This window comes from Leuciscus leuciscus (assembly GCF_965113295.1).
Source record: "Leuciscus leuciscus genome assembly, chromosome: 19".
In the NCBI taxonomy this organism is placed as follows: domain Eukaryota; kingdom Metazoa; phylum Chordata; class Actinopteri; order Cypriniformes; family Leuciscidae; genus Leuciscus; species Leuciscus leuciscus.
In genome coordinates this window covers 21,674,829-21,695,120 of record NC_138743.1, presented here as the reverse complement: position 1 = coordinate 21,695,120, position 20,292 = coordinate 21,674,829, and the positions used below count along the sequence as shown (strand labels likewise).

At 36.5% G+C, this 20,292-nt stretch overlaps 1 protein-coding gene and 1 long non-coding RNA gene across 2 annotated transcripts in view; both read left to right on the top strand.

Annotated features, from left to right (window-relative positions):
- Nucleotides 1-20,292, top strand: part of LOC309481846 — a 93,327-nt gene that overhangs the window by 45,630 nt on the left and 27,405 nt on the right. The window lies entirely within an intron of this gene.
- On the top strand, nucleotides 4,018-10,412 carry tmem30ab (transmembrane protein 30Ab). Its single transcript, XM_082148697.1, has 7 exons — nucleotides 4,018-4,469; nucleotides 4,599-4,718; nucleotides 5,694-5,801; nucleotides 6,732-6,816; nucleotides 6,906-7,046; nucleotides 7,136-7,342; nucleotides 9,256-10,412. The coding sequence occupies exons 1-7, from the start codon at nucleotides 4,227-4,229 to the stop codon at nucleotides 9,447-9,449; spliced, it is 1,098 nt and encodes a 365-aa protein (XP_082004823.1). The 5' UTR covers nucleotides 4,018-4,226; the 3' UTR covers nucleotides 9,450-10,412.

The window sequence follows — 20,292 nt, the reverse complement described above, 5'->3', positions numbered from 1 at the left end:
CAATTACTTTGTAAAATATATATTTTGTATAAGATACAAAAAAGTTTTTCACAGATAAGTGTGGCTGCATTCAAATATGGCTATTTCTCTACTATTTAGTAGGTTAAACATGATGCATGTCCAGATTTACAGTATTTATAAAACAGTAGTGAGATTCCAAAGTCAAGTGAGCATCTGATGGACACTTTACTTTCCCATAAGGCCATGGAGGAGGATTTAATTTATCTGACTCACTTTGAAGGACATATCCCATAAGGAATCCCCTTCTTTTTATTCAACTCATATACATTAACATAGTGTGTCCAATTTCTCAAAATATCAAAACAACAGATGAATTTTTCCATAATGTAATTTTACACTCACACTGAATTTTCAGCTTAGGCTAAACACCCTTGCGGCAGCCATAAGATACTTCACTGAAAGATACACCACCAGGGAACCAAACAGGATTTTCCACATGGGAACCAAAAGAGATTATTTTAGCATCTAGCTTATTCAGCATTCTGAAAATCGTTTTTTTAACCCTTAACTGCATAGAGGCGATCAATACGATATAGGCCTTCGTTTAAAGTAGGCATGAAATGGAAGTTGCTTGCGATAATCTTTCCTTCCCCATTGTGATGGTCACAGGATCTTACTTTGATTATATATATATATATATATATATTTATTTTTTTTTTTATTTTTTTTATAATGATATGCATGGATAAATCATTTATAAGGAGAATAGAAAGGAGATGATATAGCTGGAATCATTTGCATTGATGTTGGTGAATAAGTGTCAGTTTCACACATACAAAAAAATGACACTGTCCTAGGATTTCGGCAAAGCAGTGTCTTGAGGCTGTCAACAGCAAAGCTGAACAAGACAGCTAAATGACCCAAAAGGTTGGAGGGTAGCACACTAGATAAATCCCAGCCAAGTTTGCTCAGTAATGTGAGGAGCTGACTGCTAGTACAGCAGTTCAGGAACAGGCAGAGCTGACAGTGTATAAAAGTTGGCCAACTTTTTGGACTGAGCAATCAAAGAACAACAAAAGTGAAGCTCAGAAGAAAAAAGGGACCTTAGGGATGAAGTAAGCAGAGGCAAGTTGTGAAAAGAGAGTGGAGGACAAAGATAAAGAAATCACAAAGTCAGAGAAGGGGAAGTTATTGGATAAAAAGAATCAAAGTTGTGAGCAGAAATGATAGGCTGACAAACTATAAAAGAGCATGTAAGACCTTGAAAAATATATAGGGGTTTTTAAGGCGCGCAAGTCTGGAGGTCTACACCTGCATGATAAGGAACTTGGAACTTTGAATGGAAAAGAGGTTTGGCATAAACACAGCTTTGATAAAATACTGCAAGTTTAGTCCCCACTCCTGTTATTGAGAGAACCTGTTCCTGTTTAAGTCGTTGCTTTGGTCTCCTGCTCCATCTTGTGGTTCAAATAGTGCACCTTCTAAATGCTGACTGTGAATTGAACCACATAGCCTACAGAAAATGCCAAATAGTTTATTTTATTTAAAAATATATATTTTAGTATTATATATAATATTTGAATATATACCTGAATGAGCCAAAACATTATGACTACCTGCCTAATATGCTGTTGGTCCTCTGCGTGCTTCTAAAACAGCGCCGACCCGCAGAGGCATGGACTCTACAAAACCACTGAAGGTGTCCTGTAGTGTATCTGTCACCAAGACTACATTAGTAGTAGATCCTTCAAGTCCTGTGGGTTGTGAGGTGGAGCCATGGATCAAACTTAATCCCACAGATTCTCAATTGGATTGTGATCTGGGGAATTTGGAGACTTGGTCAACACCCTGAACTCTACATCATGTTCCTCAAACCATGTGTAGTGTGCCAGGGTGTATTGTCCTGCTGAAACAGGCCACTTCCACCAGGGAACACCAGTGTCATGAAGGGGTGTACCTGGACTCAGGGTGTCCCAGCAAAGCATCACACTTCAGACACATTCAATTCTGAAGCTCATGTTTCCATTATAGATGCCGAACAGGGGTCAACATAGGTCAACACTCTGATTGGTCTGCACTGCAGCTACACAGCACCATATGCAGCAGAGTGTGAATCAATGTGTGTGTGACACATTCCTCCCATACCCATCATTAAAATTGAGTGTGACTTGTGCCTCAGTAGACCTTCTGTTGGCTCGGACCAGACGGAATAGCATTCATTGCCCTCATGCATCGATGAGCCTTGGACGCCCAACACCCTGTTGCCGGTTTGTGGTTTGTCCCTCCTCGGACTCTGTTGGTAAATTCTCACCACTGCTGACTGGGATCAACCCACAAGCCTTGCCATTTCAGAGATACTCTGACCCATCACCTTGCTATAACAATTTTCCACTTCTCAAAGTTGATCTTTATTGCTGCCCATTCCTCCTGCGTCCAACACATTGATATTAGAACTGATTGTTAGAATATTTGCATATTTATAGAATTTATAGAAATTCCACACATAACTGTTACACAATAGAGGCATTTAGAGAGTAGCCTATCTAAATGTCGCTATAGTGTGAAAATGATGTGCAGAATTTCTGATATAAAATTATAAAACATATTATACATTTAATAAAATGTGTATTTAAGAGAGAGATAAACACAGGTGGTTGTGAATATTGCATGAAGGTAATAAAAAAAAAAGATTTATTACACCACAGAATAATGCCATAACGGCCATTAGTAAACGCTTAAAAAGAAATCTGTATATTTGCTTTACATGCTGCATTTCTTTAATTAGTTTGAAATATATGTGTTTTGACCAGCTTTTTTAAAATAAAACAACAATAATAAATGTAGATATGTAACAATTGGTTTGTTATAAAAGTATATAAAATTCTAATACTATTTCTTTTTAATTCGCTGCTAACGCTTCTGTGTGGTGGTGTCATGTGGTATGACGCCTGACAGATGTCTGATTCAATTGAACGAATCGGTTCGGTTCAGTAAACCATTTAAAAAAACTGATTCACCAATTCCTTTAATCATCACGTTCATCAGTAACAGGTTCACTGTAAAAAGTGTTTAGTTGACTTAACTTGAACAAGTGAGGAAACCGGTTGCCTTAAAATTATTAATTAATAAACTTCATGCATAGGCCTACTAATTGAAAGTTTTGTGAACTTGACAATTCCACGTAACTTATTTTTTTCAATTACGAAATTTCCTCACTTTTTTTAAGTTGTCAACTGATCACCTTTTACAGTGTATATTCAGGACTGAAAATTTGCACATAGCCTATATAGCCTACGTGAAATCTTCGAGGTTTGATTTGATTTCTTGTAAACGCTGTCTAATAATGATTTCTAGCCAGATACATTTATCGAGTTGAATATGATCTGAAAATGTATAATTAAATATTAACCAAAATCTACTTTGTGTTTTGACATTTTTGTTGTTCATTCATTTGTTCTTCACCTGTTGTTATTAAACATTATTAAACATAAATCCAATTGATTTTATGATGTCTCACTTGACAGTGTAAACAGAATTAAAAAAGTAATATTATGTTGTAAATGTTTTAAAAATGATCAAGTTCACATAGGCTACATGTAATATTTGAGTTTAATATCTTAAGTTAACGTGTTAAATCTTTTTCTCACTTAATGGAACCTTTTCACACACTGTGATGACTTATTTTAACGCTCATCAGCATCGTCAGTCCTGCAAAGTTGTATGTATATTTATAACACTATACTTAGTATATTGCCTTTGCATCAAATTACAAAAAAAATGTATAATTGAAAGTTTTTCTTTTGCTATTTGAGCACATTGGAACACAAAACTATATTTAATGTAACTGTTAGTCTCTCATTCACCGCAATAGAATTTTACCCAACTCATGGTAAAAAAAAGAAAAAAAAAGCTGCCTTAAATTAAGTACAATCAACCTTAAGTACAATTCCAACAATCAAAACTCTAACACTAATTTCAGCTCAGTGATTCAAAAGCTATTTCGCAAATCAGTTCAACTGAATCAAATGAACCGGATCATATACATGATTCGCGAATCACACAAGCTGACACTTCCTGTAGCACTGCACCGCCTCAAACAAAACAAGCAAATTAGTTTCCCTTACAACCTGGAGAGAAGGCCGCAGTGAAGATAATCCACTGCAGCGGACATATAAAACACTTTTATAATAATTACGTGTCTATAATAGAGGAATCGTGTGTTTTAACACAAATACTGGAGCTGTGAGCTGGTAATTACGGCGATTATGGCGGCCAGCTACAACGCGAAAGAGGAAGACGGTCATCTCTCCGGATCCTCGGGGCTCGGCGGAACCGCCATCCGGACCAGAAAGCCCGACAACACCGCCTTCAAACAGCAGCGCTTGCCGGCCTGGCAGCCCATCTTGACCGCGGGGACCGTGTTGCCCGCATTCTTCGTCATCGGCCTCATCTTCATTCCCATAGGAATCGGCCTCTTCGTGACGTCCAACAACATCAAAGAGATCGAGGTTTGAGTCTGTTGCAGTGTGTGTAGTGTCATTTTACTAACAAACACACAGCTAATAGACGTCTACTGTTCACTCGGACGTCGTGAGGTCTATGTAACCGCGTGTTAAGCATGTTTCTCTGGTTTACAGATTGAATATACCGGGACTGAGGAGTACAGCCCCTGTTTTAACTGCGCTCAAAACTTCAGCTGGAACAGCACGACTCCATGCAAATGTGTCCTGTCCTTCTTTCTCGACCAGCCTTTCGAGGTGAGTGAGTGTTTGTGACCTGCCCATTGTGCGGCATTCCTTTTTAAGGGATGGTTTAGCCAAAATAAACGTTTTGTCTTTTACTCACTCTCAATGTTGTTCCAACTCCATGTGACTTAACCCTTTATTAAAGCCTGACATATGAAGCAACAGTCAGAAGTGTAAATAGTACCTGAAAACTGAAAATAACCCAAAAACCATCAACTGGCTGGAACATAAACGTGCATTAAAGTTGAAGAAGGACCCATGCTCAGTTTTTCCCCCCCATACAATGAAACTTTTTAGTGGCCGTTGAATGTCGAAGTGTTAAAAGGACAAAAATGCAACAACAACTACTGCACAAAAGTGTCTTAACATACTATGACTTGTGTTCTATATTATATATTCCATGTGTTCTGAAGCCTTCTACCATCTTCTACCTCTCATGTCTCAAATCATTCAAGCTTTTGCATATTCAAATTAGGCTATTTTTAACTTGTGTACAAGGTTTCTGGTGTCAGCTGCTTCCAGTGTTCTTTAGCTGCACAAAAACAGTCTGTTATATGCTACTTGATATTGCAAACTGTTATTTATTACCATATTGTTTTAATTTATTAAAGTACTCATAAAAACACTGGTTTGTAGCACAAATAGTTAAACCGTTTACTACACTGTTATTCTTTTAGTTATTTACTCATTGCGGATAATAAATTGGAGGTCTCTCACACTTTGATAGGTATTCAATTATTATCATATTGCTACATGGTTTTGGTCATTATGTAGAAACATAGTACTTTTGTTAGTAGTTTCATCAATCACTTTTAGTTGTACTATGAGGAAACGAAAGGCCTTGTTTTTCCTATCTGATAACATCTGACACGCATTTTAAATCCAAAGGTTCTCAGTTTAGTTATTTATAGAAGATATTTTACTGGTGGGTTAATTGATGAGCTTTCACGACAATGCCAGTTCACGACTCTAACTTTCTGTCCTCAGAGTAATGTCTTCATGTACTATGGCCTCTCAAATTTCTACCAAAACCATCGACGGTATGTGAAGTCCAGAGATGACAGCCAACTCAATGGAGACCTTAACTCACTTAAGGTATTGCATGTTTGAATCTATCTATCTATCTATCTGTAACACTATATATCTACACAGATATAGATCTATACTCTTGTTGCCTCGCTGCCCATTCAGGCAATGACTCTGCAGGCTGTGTTTGCGCATGAAGGTATCTTACGAAACTGATTTCAGACAGCCTTCTGAGGCAGCATAGAGCTTTGGTGATAACTAAGCAAATATTGAATTACTGCGATACTAAGTTCTCACTAGAAATGATATCAAAAGTGGAAAAAGTTAGCCAAAAATGTACATTTTACACTCAAACTGACCACTAAACACAACTTTCAGATGACATCCGTATTTTTTTAGTTTAACTGTTATGGAACTGAACGCACAGGATTGTGGGATATAGCCTAATAGGCAGCGAAGTACACATCTATGCCGCTGCCTACAAAAATCACTCAGATGAAGGAATCTCGGTAGAAAGGATGTGACGTGATCATTGGATTCGGACGTGCCCTGTTGCCTTCCTACTTCCGAATGCTTCCTGTGGAGGCAGCATTTTTCAACATCTATTACACTATCTATCTATCTAGTATTGACACTCTGTCTTTCAGTTTAATGATATATAGACAGCCCTAGTTTTAATGACGATGCAAATAGAAACTAAATAGTTCTCCTAGTTTTGAGCTCAGCTGTCTGACGTGTTTGACAGCGTAGTATGCTTCGCCGGCGCTAACAGATGTCAACACTTTGTCAACAAGCGCTGCATGAGAGCAGGGTTTGGCATCATGGGTTTAAAACATCTCCACACCTATTATAGCCCTGTCAATCACCGAGAGACCTTGTCGCTTTTAATAAACTTTAAACGGCTGTCACCTGTTACAACAAGTCTACTGCTTCCTGAATAAAAGACGTGCTTGATTGTATGTTATATATGAAGCTCAAAGCGTATCTTATATTTTTCAGGATCCAAGCAAAGAATGTGAGCCGTACCGCGTTAATGAAAAGCCAATAGCCCCGTGTGGAGCCATTGCTAACAGCATGTTTAATGGTAAGACCTGGGTCTGAATACTTGCCATCGTGCGAGACTGTTTCCTCAAGAGTTCTAATATTGATTGTCTCTTTCACTCTTTGCTTCAGACACATTGGACTTGTTTTACATTGATCCCAATGGAACAAAAAACCCAATTCCACTGATCAAAAAAGGGATCGCATGGTGGACGGACAAACACGTGAAGTTCAGAAATCCTGCTGGCAGTAATCTTACTGCTGTTTTTAGAGGTATAATTCTATATATAGACTTACATGTTTACTGTGGTGAATTGGCATATGTTTTTCCATATCTCAAACTAAAACTCCTCATCTTCCAGACACCGCGAAGCCGGTCAACTGGCTCAAGCCTGTTTATGAGCTAGACACTGACTCAGAGAACAACGGCTTCATAAATGAGGATTTCATTGTATGGATGCGTACGGCTGCCCTCCCCACCTTCAGAAAGCTCTACCGCATCATTCAGAAGAAGAACAACATGACACCCACACTGCCCAGAGGAAACTACACCCTGGAAGTCACCTACAGTATCCTTGCATTGCTTACTTTTAAAACATGAAGCTCTGCAGAGAGTGATAGCTAACACTGTGTGAGTGTGTGTGTGAGGAGAATGTACAGTAAAATGAACAAGAAATATTTCCGATTCTGCACGAGATCAACAATATCAAATCATACTCCGATAGCTTTTCATTCAAATTGCTTGGCTAATCATTATTTGTAATTCAAATTATTATTTTCAATTAAAATTAAGCATTTTCACTATCGGTCTTTGACTTTGGTAAGTAGTATACACTACCGTTCAAAAGTTTGGGGTTAGAAAGATTTTTCTTTTGAATTAAATGAATACATTTATTCAGCAAGGATGCATTAAATTGATCAAAAATGACAGAAAACATATTTATAATCTTACAGAAGATTTTTATTTTAAATAATGTTCTATATTAAGCAGCACGCTTGTTTTCAACATTGATAATGTTTCTTGAGCATCAAATCATCACATTAAAATGATTTCTGAAGGATCATGTGACACTGAAGACTGGAGTAATGATGCTGAAAATACAGCTTTACCATCACAGGAATAAATTATATTTTAAAATTTATTCAAATAGAAAACAGTTACTGTAAATTGTAATATTTCACAATATTACTGTTTTACTGTGTTTTTGATCAAATAAATGCAGCCTTGGTGAGTATAAGAGACTTCTTCCAAAAACATCTTCCTGACCCCAAACTTTTAAATAATAATGTATATTTGCTCTGAAATCGAAAAAAAATATATCTATTTTTTGCCATTCGTGGAATCATAACCGCTATTGTTGACTAGTAATTAAAATATTTAATGCAAGAACCATTTAAAAATGGCATAGGAATTCCATGAACAATAGAGAGTGATAACACAAACTGTTTTATGTGTTTGAACTTATTTATTAAAAAGGTTTAAAAAAAAAGAAAACTGATTAATGAAATAAATTAATAACTTCAAGTGTTTTAAATGAGGGAGGGATTAATTTTATGCCACAATAACTGTACCAGTTCTTAAATGAGTTCAGTTCTAAAATGCAATTTACAAACCATACATCGCATATACAGAAAATGCATTGTTAAATTTGCACACACTGGATGATTGTATTGTGTTTGTGACACCCAGTATTTCACCTCCAAATATGAACAACACACACGGGGCCAGATTTACTAAACAGGGCAAATTAGCTTGAGAGCGCAATTCCACAAAAGCGCAGATGGGAGTGTAAAGTTCAGCGCGTGATCTACTGACGACACTCAAATTAAAGAACAGAGCCGGATTATTTCCATAATGTTTTTTTGGCCGGTAAATAGTGGTGCAAATACCAGTAAATTGCCGAGCGCAAACCTTAGTAAATCACCTTGCATGAGTCAATTAAATACTTTCCTCTCATAAATTTTCCATCTGAAAGGGAAACTCCTACAAATGCATAATTAGGTCAGCCACAAAAATAACCCTGTTCACACCTTTTCAGCACAAATTTTTCACTGTGTCTTTAATAAATCCTGAAGGTAGTTTTTTACGCCAAAAGAGGGTTTGCATTGGCACAAGCTGTTAATAAATCTGGCCAACAGTGTCAAGTATTATATATTTATTTTTTCCCTTGCAGTCAGTAATTTTATCCCTTAAAACTCATCTTTCATAATCAAAATTACATATTTAAAAAAAAAAATTCCCTGTGAAAATATTTTCTTCATGCCTTAAAATAGCTTGAATGTAACTTGACACCCTTGCTTCATTTAGTATGCGTGGACTCATGAATATGCAAATTAGCCCCGCCTCCACTCACTCACATCAGCTCAGATTAGATACCTGATCCACTCGACATGTAAACAACTTTAAAAACTTGATTTTCACCACAGGGGGTCTTTAATAACTTCTAAATTGACATTGTTTCCTCAACCACTTGCCCCTCAGACTACCCCGTCCGCAGCTTTGAGGGCCGCAAGCGTATGATCCTCAGCACCATCTCCTGGATGGGAGGGAAAAACCCCTTCTTGGGCATCGCCTACATAACGGTGGGCTCCATCTGCTTCTTCCTCGGCGTGGTGCTCCTCTTCATTCATCACAAATACGGAAACCGCAACAACAGCTCTGATATTTCCAATTAAGCTTGTGGAGTGCATGCGTTCTGTCAGGCATTTGAATGGCATGCTTCGATTCCAGTTTATCATTTTAATGGTGCAAGACAGCATTTGACCACTTGATGTTCAGCTTATTTATTTCTCAAGATAAAGATGTTGTGTCCACTTCAAAGTTTTATTTTTAAATTTTTATTCTTTCTGATGATGGTTGATGGTTCATTTCAAGCATGATTTGACCGTTTATTTGCACATATCTGTTTAAGCCTGAGGTTAGCGTGATATTTATGGAAGCTTGTTTCCACCACGTAACAAAAATGGTTATTGCAATTTTTATCTCTTAATTCAGACTTTTTTTTTACGGCGAATTAGAGATATAAACTCCAAAAAATGTCGCAATTGCTTATTTTATTTCCTGGTGGAAACAAGCTTCCATACATATTCCAAGATAGATCCAATGCAAAGTCAAAGTTGTATAAATTAAATGAATGTATATTTGTATTTCACAGAAATGGATTTTACTTTTAGCCAAAAGTAATGTTTAAACAGGGCAATGTAATATGACTACTTTATGTTTTAAGTTTAATATAAAAAGAATAGTTTCACTTTTCCTCTGAGGTTCATAATGTCAAATACTGAATCTGTGTTTATTGCCGAACTTCTATATAGTGCCAGATTATGGTAGGGATCATTGACAACTACATCTAATTTTTGAGGACTGTTACATTCTTATTGTTTTCTGGAGATGTTTATGCTCTTTGCTGTGTGTACTTCAAGGCTTGCAACAAGGACCAAATGTTTAATTCTGTCTATTTAATTGAAACAGTCTTGGGCTCATTTTGGCTGTCGTGTCTTTTTTAAGTGTTGTTATGTTTTAAGCATGTCTGCCTCTAACAAATAAGCACTTTAGAATGTGACAAGCCATACATTTTTGGTCAGTTTTTAGGAGTGTGTGCTGCGTTGTTGGGCGAATAAAAATGTCTAATTACTGAACTTCCTGAGAATTTCTCATTATTATGTGTTAAGTAAACATTGCATTCTTTATCTGCTGGAGGCATTGCCAAATGAAGACAAGTTGAAGACTGAATTAACAAGTTAACATGTTAAATCAATACAGGAAAAAAGCACTTTTTAATCCTCTTTTAACAGGAAGTTTAATCAAATTTTTATTTTATTTTCTAAGCAATTGACAGTCTCAACCCACACTGTAAAAAGTGATCCGTTGACAACCTAAAAAAAGTGAGTTAAACCATTACTTTAAAATTAAGGAAATAAACTTCATGCGTAAGTGGAAAAAATATATAAGTTATGTGGTGTTGTCAAGTTCACATAACTTAATTTTTTTAAGTACATATTACGTTTATTATTTAATTTTAAAGCGACGGTTACATCACTTTTTTAAGTTAAGTCAACTTACAGTGCAACGCTACAATAAACAATTTAGAAAGTTTAGTTAAACCTAGAAAAAAAAAAAAATATATATATATATATTAAATATTTCCATCAAATAAAATGAAAAAGCATACAGGTTTGGAATGACATGATGGTGAGTAAATCATATTTTCAATTTTTTTTTAGGAATTAAGAGCTATGAAGAGCAAAATCTGACTAATTAAATGACAATTACTTTTTACATTTTAATCAAATTTTGTTTTGCATTCAGTCCATTTATGGAGATAAATTTGTCCTTTGCAAATGATGAAAATAGTTTGCAACTTGTACATACAGTAGAAACAAGTTTCTAAAGAACAGAGTGCGTTATTTTAAAAGATGCTTCATTGTTCTTCCCCAGTACATGATAATATAATGTTTTTTGTTTGTTTTTTGGCTAGTTAATTGTTAAAAAGTCAAAAAGGAGAAATATTTCCTTTTCTTTTGTGATAAATGAGACTCTGAAGAAGGTGAATGCATGTATAACATTAAAGATATACAGTACAACTTAAGCAGCACTGAAAGAGCAATTTTTCATTCGTTTCCTTTATTAGTCTTCAAACCAAAAGATGAAACCCAAACTGGATCAGTAAAAAGGACCATCTAAAGCTGTGCATAATCTGATAGCCTCTGGCTTCTTCATTACACCAGAAGCAACATCTGTTCTCTCCTGCTGTTGGTATGTTGGATTGAAAGACCGGCTGCTCGAATAGACCCAGAGGAAAAGTGCTGGAGTAACAACCTGCTTCCCAACCCCAGAGCGCTCTTTCACTCCCTCTCACACCATCAGACCACGGCTGTCCTCACACACAACATCAGGACCGATTGAGATGTTCTGCTGTGAGATAATGATGAGCACAATCATGATTTGAATGCTGTGTTCCTGTTTCTCTGTTCTCCTGTCAATTAGTGACAGACTTTTTTTTTTAGAAAGTTCAGTTAATGATCTTGGGTGTCAGAGAGAGTGAGATTTCCCAGAAGATTTAAAAGTAGTCTGTTTAGAAAATTTGCATGAGTGCATAAGTCTGTGCTGTGTCTCTATGGGCCCTATTATACAGGCGCAACGCTTTTGTTTTAAACAAAACAAATGTTGTTTTTTTGTTGTTTTTTTGTTCTGGTCTGAAAACGAGGTGTGTTCTGGCGCGTTGTTTGCGTGTTGCTATTTTGAGGCAACTGAAATAGACTGCGCCATTGAACAACTGAAACCTGGTCTAAAGTCAATGGTGCAATATTTTTGTTATTTAAAGAGAGCATTAGTAATGTGAGCCTATAGACGGGTCCACAACGCGTGTAAACTCTGCTTATTACACACACAACAGCAGCACACAAACTAGCCAAATATTAAAAATAAAAGGATTACAATTGTAGGATTACAAATGTAAGAATATGTTTAAGATCTGCTGATCCTACTTCCTTACATAACATCACATGAAAAACTAAGGTGAACTACACTGTATTGGGCATTCAAGATGAACATGATGGTATCCATTTGATTAGATTCAATATAGTTTCCATTGAAGGGGTTTTGTTAGTCTTTGATCTTCCTACTGAGAGTTGCACTATGTGTGAATGTTTACATAGTCTTAGTTCTTGTGACCATGTTGTTCATACAATTTGGGGGGTACCATTATCTCCAGTTGGGGGTGATTGCCTCTGTTGTCTTTAGATGATTAGATTTAGTGGTCATCTCTAAGGCAGTATGTAAGGTCAAGACTTTTAAGGACTGTCAGCACCTTTAAGGACTGCCCACTGAATGCCTATAAGATACCATGTAAAGTTTCGTTAGTTAGACTTGATGACTGCAGCTACGACAGCTCGTGTTCTCAATAAAGAATCCTGTTGAAGAAAGAACCAAGTCTCCTGGTCTTCGATTCTGAGTTTCCTACACAATGTAAAAGATTAATATTGTACATAAATATATGGTTGAATCCGGCTTGTCTCGTAGATGGTCTGCTTGCGCTTTAACCTCTCACACGAGCAGATCCGTTTGCCCGCTAGAGAAGTGTTCAGTTTTTCCGCTTGCAATTTCCGCCATGTACATAGTGAATCCTCCACGGTGCGAGCGCAACTGGCATTTAAAGGGACTGGGAGATGAGACTCTGATTGGTTTATTGCACGTAAAGCCCAAAACACACCCATTAGGCCTCATTATGAGAATAGAGACAACTCTTTTAGACCATGTGCCGGGCGTGCCGACCAGTTTTCCCGTCGTTAAGCTAGCAAAAGTGGATTCGGACACGACCTAAGTGCACTTGCGCCGTGCGCTTTAGACAATGCGCTTAAATCAAATCAGGGCCCTATGTCTGTCAGATCTTTCATCTGCAGTTGTTAACACCTACACCGCTCTGACAAATTGCCTACCCTTCCTTTAAGGATGTTTATTGTGTAATTCACGCTAAGTGCATTGACATCATGAGTGCTGGTGTGTTGCTAGAGTGACATATGGGACGGCCCTGTCTAAATGATTCCTGACAGATAAGGTTAACTCGCAGTAGGAAAACACTGCTCACCTGACTGGGACGCCTTTGCTGCCTTTAGATCTGTCACGCAATGAGAATTAATTGCAGAAGGGCTTTGTTAGCTGTTTCTCCAAACCCATTCATGTGAATGTGTAATCAATGTTGCCCAGAGCAACGCTGAGGTTGCCAGAGGGCTCGCCCCCTCACGGGGTATTCCCCTGTTACAGTGAAGGACATGTGTTCGAGTACATGTTTGTGACAAAATATACAGTGATGTTCATAGACAGCACGGAACATCTGGGATGCTAAATCGAATTTATTCTGTCATTCCAAAGCTGTATGATTTTCTTTCTTCCGTGGAATACAAAAGAAGATATATTGAAAAACGTTTGTGTTGTTGTTTTTTTTTGTTGTTTTTTACGTTTAGTTTTTTTGCTTAGTTTTTTTCTTTGTTATTTTGTTTTGTTATTTGTTTTGTTTTGTTGTTGTTTTTTGCAAGATGTTTTGAGAAATTTCTCCATGTTTTTTGTTTTGCAAGAAGATATTTTGAGAAATGTCAATGTTTTTTGTTTTGTTTTGTTATGTTTTTTTTGCAAGAAGTTATTTTGAGAATTGTCTCAATGTTTTTGTTTTGTTTTTTGCTCTCAGTGTTTTTTTTTTGTTTTGTTTTTTTGCAACAAGATATTTTGAGAAATGTCTCAATGTTTTTGTTGTTTTTTTGCAAGAAGTTATTTTGAGAAATGTCCCAATGTTTTTTTGTTTGTTTTGTTTTGTTTATATAATGCTAGTCAATGGGGTCTGGACCCAACTGACTTTTAAATTATTTTCTTATAATTACTGATTTTTAACCCTATAAAGCCTGCTGTATCATATTTGATATTTGCCTCTAAGTTATTAACATAATCAAAACTTTGCTGAAAATCCTGTTGTACAAAATCTACTTATATGCCTTCTTCGTCTGATAGTAAAACAATTTTTTTAATTAAACATAAGAACTTTTATATTGTTAGTGGTATTTTAAAATGAACACTTACTAGACGGAAGCAACTAAGGTTTACTTGATTATCCATACATATTTTTTTTTAGAAAAATCATGTTAAAATGTGAGTATCAAATATGATACATAGGCGTTTGAGGAACATTTATTTGTACATCTCTCAGTCATCATTGTATTGCATGGCAATATATGTTTTACCCCCACAATAAAATTACAGAGCTTTGATCAAAAACCCAAGAATATAAATATTATCTTACTAAGACATTATTTAGGGGTATATAGTCTGTTACACTGCACGATTTCATTGATTTACATTACAAGATATCAGAATTTAATTTGACTTTTTTTCCTATAAATATCAGCATCTGCACAAAATTACATATGTTGGGCCTCTTAATAAAATGTAGGTGTTTTTTTTTCCCTCCTCGAGTATATGCACACCATACGAGTAATAAAAACCTGATGTGTCAACGGGGAAAACACATCTGCAAACTTTTTTTTAAATAATTTGTCTTAAGGCTGTTCCATAAATTAAAAAAAAAAAAAATGTATTTCATAAGCCCTAGCAACCACCCACAACACCTTAGAGGAATCAGTTGGGGGATTACATATCATAATTCAACTCATTTCATTATGGTAATATAAAAGACACAGCGTCAGTCCTTTTATCTTTTATCCTGACAACAGCATGATCCATGTTTTTTTATCCATCCAATCAAATGTCCCCCCAAATGCTCCTGGTTCTCATGTCTGTGTTTTAATGAAGAGGAAACAGATTGTGACTTGTGCGAATCGCCTGCTTTCTTAATGAGAGAGGCATCAGAATTCAGCTCCAGCGGGGCCTGATTTTTGCATACAAACCATCTGAAACAGCCTCATGTCCGCTGCTATCTCTCTTGTGAACACATCCTCCTTTCATTTGGATTTACTGCTACAGGCTTTCTCACATTGAGTCTCAGTAGGCTACAATATCGGCAAGCAGTGCCTCTATTGTCTGTCCTATTTTCTGCTCCAACAGATATGAGTAGCTGTGGGTAAACAAGCTGCTCAGTTACTGTAATACTGCTCTAATCTATTGTGACGTAAATGCTTGTTTCCGCCACAGAATAAAACATAAAAAAGGTAATAGCGACTTTTTATCTCACAATTCAGACTTTTTATCTCACAATTGCGATTTTACATCTTACAGAATTGTGTGATATAAAGTCGCAATTGTGTGTTAAAAAGTCCGAATTGTGTGATATAAAGTCACAATTGTGTTAAAAAGTTGGAATTGTGTGATCTAAAGTCGCAATTGTGTGTTAAAAAGTCAGAATTGTGAGATATAAACTCACAATTGCGAGAAATAAATTTCGGACTTTTTTTTCTCAGAATTACGTTTATATCGTAATTCTGACTGTATAACAGCAATTGTGAGATATAAAGTCAGAATTGCGTGATATAAAGTCTCAATTGCGAAGAAAAAATAAGTTATTGCTGTAACTAGAGATGTAAACTCGCAATTGTGAAATAAAAAGTCGCAATTATCTTTTAAAATATTTTATTCTGTGGTGGAAACAAGCTTCCATATATATCTAAGTGAAACAGCTTCTTGAACAAGAAAAAAATATTGGGTTGGACTTGATTTTGTCCATCAGCAATTAATTAGATGGTTATGGTTTGCTATTGCTGTGATGTCATGTGAGTGACAGGTTGCCCCGCCCTCATGCCAGTAAACACATCATCAGAGAAGAGATGAGCTGCAGGAGAGAGGGGAAGTTGTTTTGATTAAAGATTACAAGGGAACATGAATAAAAAAAAAAAAATGTTAAATGATGTGCACGGATAAATCATTTAAAATAAATACTGCAGTTTTCGATGAGAAAAAAAAATTGTCCATTTGATTTCATGGTGACCTTTGAGATTGTGATGTGTGCAGTGCTGTTTGTGTCTTGACCTTGGAGGCTTAATGACAGAGTGTCCCGCTGAAAAACAGACCGCAGCAAGAGAAGAAGAGCAGGGACTAATGGCCCTGTTCGGCCCTGTCCAGGCCTGTAATCACAGCACCAATTTGATCTTTCTTCAGACAGAAGAAGGAAGGTCAGCCTTTCACTGTAATGGGAAAAAGATTTCTCTTGCCTGTCGGCCCGTTTCTTAGAAGCTTTGCTATGTATAAATGCACTGCTGATGGTCAGTAAACAACCATGGCATTAAAAACCTCATATATTCTGTGTTTATGAGTCATAATGTCTATTCAGCACACACACACACACACACACACACATATATATATATATATCAATTATTCAAAAGTTTTGGGGTCAGTAAGATTTTTTTTCCAAAGAAACATACTTTTATTCAGCAAGGATACATTCAATTGATCAAAAGTGACAGTAATGACTAATACATTATAAAAATAAATAAATAAATAATAATAAATGCTATTTGAAATAAATGCTGTTCTCTTGCATTTCTATTCATCAAAGATTTCTGAAGAAATTAATTAATTTTAAACTTCTTTAGCCTCATGCTGTTTCACTTCATTCACCCATCCATTATTCATGCTTTTATTGAACTGTTTACCAAAACCTTTTGGTTGTTTGAGAAACCATGATATTTATTTCAAAATAAGTGACCTAAAAATCAAAATCTGTTTCTCTGGGTTACAAGCTAAATAAGGCATCAAACTTTTTGGAAAGACTAATCAGGCAACATGGTCGTCCACTTTAGCCTCGACCCACATGCATGTCAATTAATTCTGCATGTCCGAAATTAAGCCTATCTATCATATCTAAGTGTGCTATCTTAAGCATATCTACAGTAGTGTAAAAATACATGTGACAAGCAGAAATGTACTCTTCGTGCAGGTTGGTTTCATATGGCTTTGAAAAACATTTATTCCATTTTCAAAAAAGCTTTAATTTAATAACATGTGAACCATCAAGTAAAAACTAATATCATATTTTCCTTACACCTTGAATTTGAACATGTCTTAATCATTATTTTCAAAAATAAAGATTTTATCTTCATAGTGATATCAGGACAGTTGCACCGCCATGACATTTTTTACTTCATGCACTCAGAAAACATAAAATATATTTTAATTCATAAATTACAAACATGTTCATCATTGAAGATGTGTATTCAAGTCATTGTTTGTATAAATTGCATTTTTTATGCATTTTGAATCAAGTTATATTGCATACAAAAATATTCTAAGAATGTTTTGCTAATGTTCCCATTGAGTTATGAAAAAGTTATGTCTGAATGTTAGGCTATTTGAACATTCAAAACGTTCAGTTTTAACTTTTTTTTTGGCTATGCGAACATCAAGGACATATTTCAAACATTAGAGGATTGTTACTTTGAATGTGAATGTTCTAAAACAAGTAGCAACATTTAACAAACAATAGACAAAGCATCCAACTAAAATGTTTCCAAAAAAAAAAGTCCCGTAAACGATGTATAAATAATATTTTTGTGCTACATTTTAAGAACATTGTTAAAGACCAGAGAAATTTTAAAAAGGACATTCTAATAATGTCACTGTTCATAACATTGAGAGAACCTTGACAGAACATTAGCCAAAGATCTGAGAACGTTCCCTGCTAGCTAGGTGACAACCATAGTGTAAAGTAACTGATGTAAAGTAAAGTCATGATGTTAAGTAGCAATTAAAACAATAGCAAAAGTCAGTTCATCATTCCAGTGAGGTGGTTTCCTCTGTGGGCTGCATATTTCAAAAATCTATTCACTCCCTCTCTGTTCCAGTGGAGTGGCTAAACTTCAAAGCTTTGAAGGGAACGGACTGATGGTCCTCTCTCTGTGGATAAAAGGTGCTTCGGTTTGTTCTGCAGAGTGACATTGGCTACAGAGTTTCAACTGTGTGCATATGAAACTATTTAATCATTATTTTCACCTTCATTCAAGAGACACTTGTCATTAACAGTTTCCTGGTGTGGGACTAATGATTAGGAAGCAGGTGTGAACATTTGAGGAAGTCACATTTCAGCAAAAGAGAAGTGACCTCATTTACAACATCATTATCAATGGTTGCAATTCTAACGGTTTTTACTCCGGCGCCCTCAGTTTTGGTGTTTTTGCGCCTCTCCTCTTCCTCCATGCAGTTGTTTTGATGTCTGTCCCACCAATAGCACCCATCGCCCTCCAGGGAGTTTTGAGGTCTCCCTGACATCAGATGGAATTCTACAGTGCCGCTGCCCAGTGTCACGGTTCATGGGTCTGTGTTTTCTTCTCTGTGTGTCTGTCTAGTGTTGTCAACTGTCTGATTGCTTGTTTGGGTTTCCTAGCAACCTTGATGATGATTAATTAATCAGGTTGGCTGATGGCTGCACCTGCTGACTATTACCACTCCTATATCTGCCTAGCGTTTGTTGTGTTTGTTGTCAGATTGTTGTTTTGTACCTGTCCTGTTGTGAGCCTCACCAGTGTCTTTCTAGCTATCAGTTCCTGTTACTGTTCCAGTCGTGAGTTTGGATTCTGGTCTTGTGAGGATTCTTCTATCCGTTGTGGATTACTGCAAGTCTACGGTGATCATCTTGCTTCAAGGATTTGCATCTATTGCCTTGCTACCCTTGACTAGTGATGGCAAAATGAGGCTTCCTGGACCACAGAGACCTCGCAGCCCATTGCTTCACCCAAAGGTTCATTACTCGAAGCTTCATTCAGCATTGCTCACTAGTGACGCCTAGCTACTGTGCAAAGAAATAGCAGACAAATTAATTAATTTTGAACCAATGACCTGCGCAGACATTTGTCCATTGCCTGAGTATAAAATAAAACATGTATCTTTCTCTGTCTGAATTTACTTGTGCAGAGACAACTGTCACACACAGTTAATTAATTATTCATAAATTGTTTGGATAGTGACAGTATGAACAGCAAAAGTGACACAGTGTTGAGTGCAGTGCTTATGGTGGAGAGAGTGTAGTAAACTGCAAAAGGATAGTCTGGGGTGGGAAAAGTTAAGAATTGTTTCTGGGGGGTTTTGTGCAGTGTTGTGCTTATGGGACTGGGAAATTTTTTCAAGTGTGTTAGGGTTTAGACAATTCCTCTTCTTGGACAAAACCTCTCCAGCCACAGAGGATGCAGGGGAACATAAAAATGCCAGTGCCAGCTGGTATAAATAGGGACACTGATGCTTCTGTTGAGGCCAGACAGGGGAGGATTTCTTCTTTCTTGCTGGCTCCATTGCCAGGAAAAAGGAAGAGGTAACAAAAAGCAAACAAATAAAAAAGGGCAATCCAAATCAAAAAGTAGTCCAGTCCAGATCCAAAAATCCAAAGCAATCCAAATAATTTGATCAAATTAATATAACAAGACTATAATATAGCTAGGCCTACTATAATTAATAATAACAATATACTATAACTATTCTAACCTGATATAATGTAATAATATACAGCCCTAACACATATATGACACAATAACGACAATGACAATGATAGTTATCTACAACTCTCTGACTCTGACACTTCTACAACTGCTTATACTACTGCTGACAACACCCACAAGGTGGCATGAGTTTCGAACCCCCTTTATCCGGAAGCGACACTCAGACCGAACCGATGACGTATCCACACAAACTGAGGCCTCGTTTGTCATTAGTCGCGTGATTTTCACGTTAACGTGAAAGTAACGTAGCCTCGAATCACGGCTTCATTTGGCACGCCCATTTTTTCTCGACACAAGCTCAGACGCCTCGGTTCAAATGTCACATCACTACCTTTGACTATTTGCCTTGCTTATATTAATTATCACTATTAATAAACTCTTATTCACTTGCACTTGGATCTTGAGCATCTCTGCTGACACTCAGAGGATAGAGCAGTACTTACAAACAAAAAGAGTCATCTGAACTTGGAATTTTGAGTAAGAATGTGATGTGTTGCATAGACTTTTGCGTCCGAAATACTTCCCTACTATATAGTATGCAAAAACAGTCCGCCAAAAGAGTAGTATGTCCGAATGTAGTATTCGAAAAACA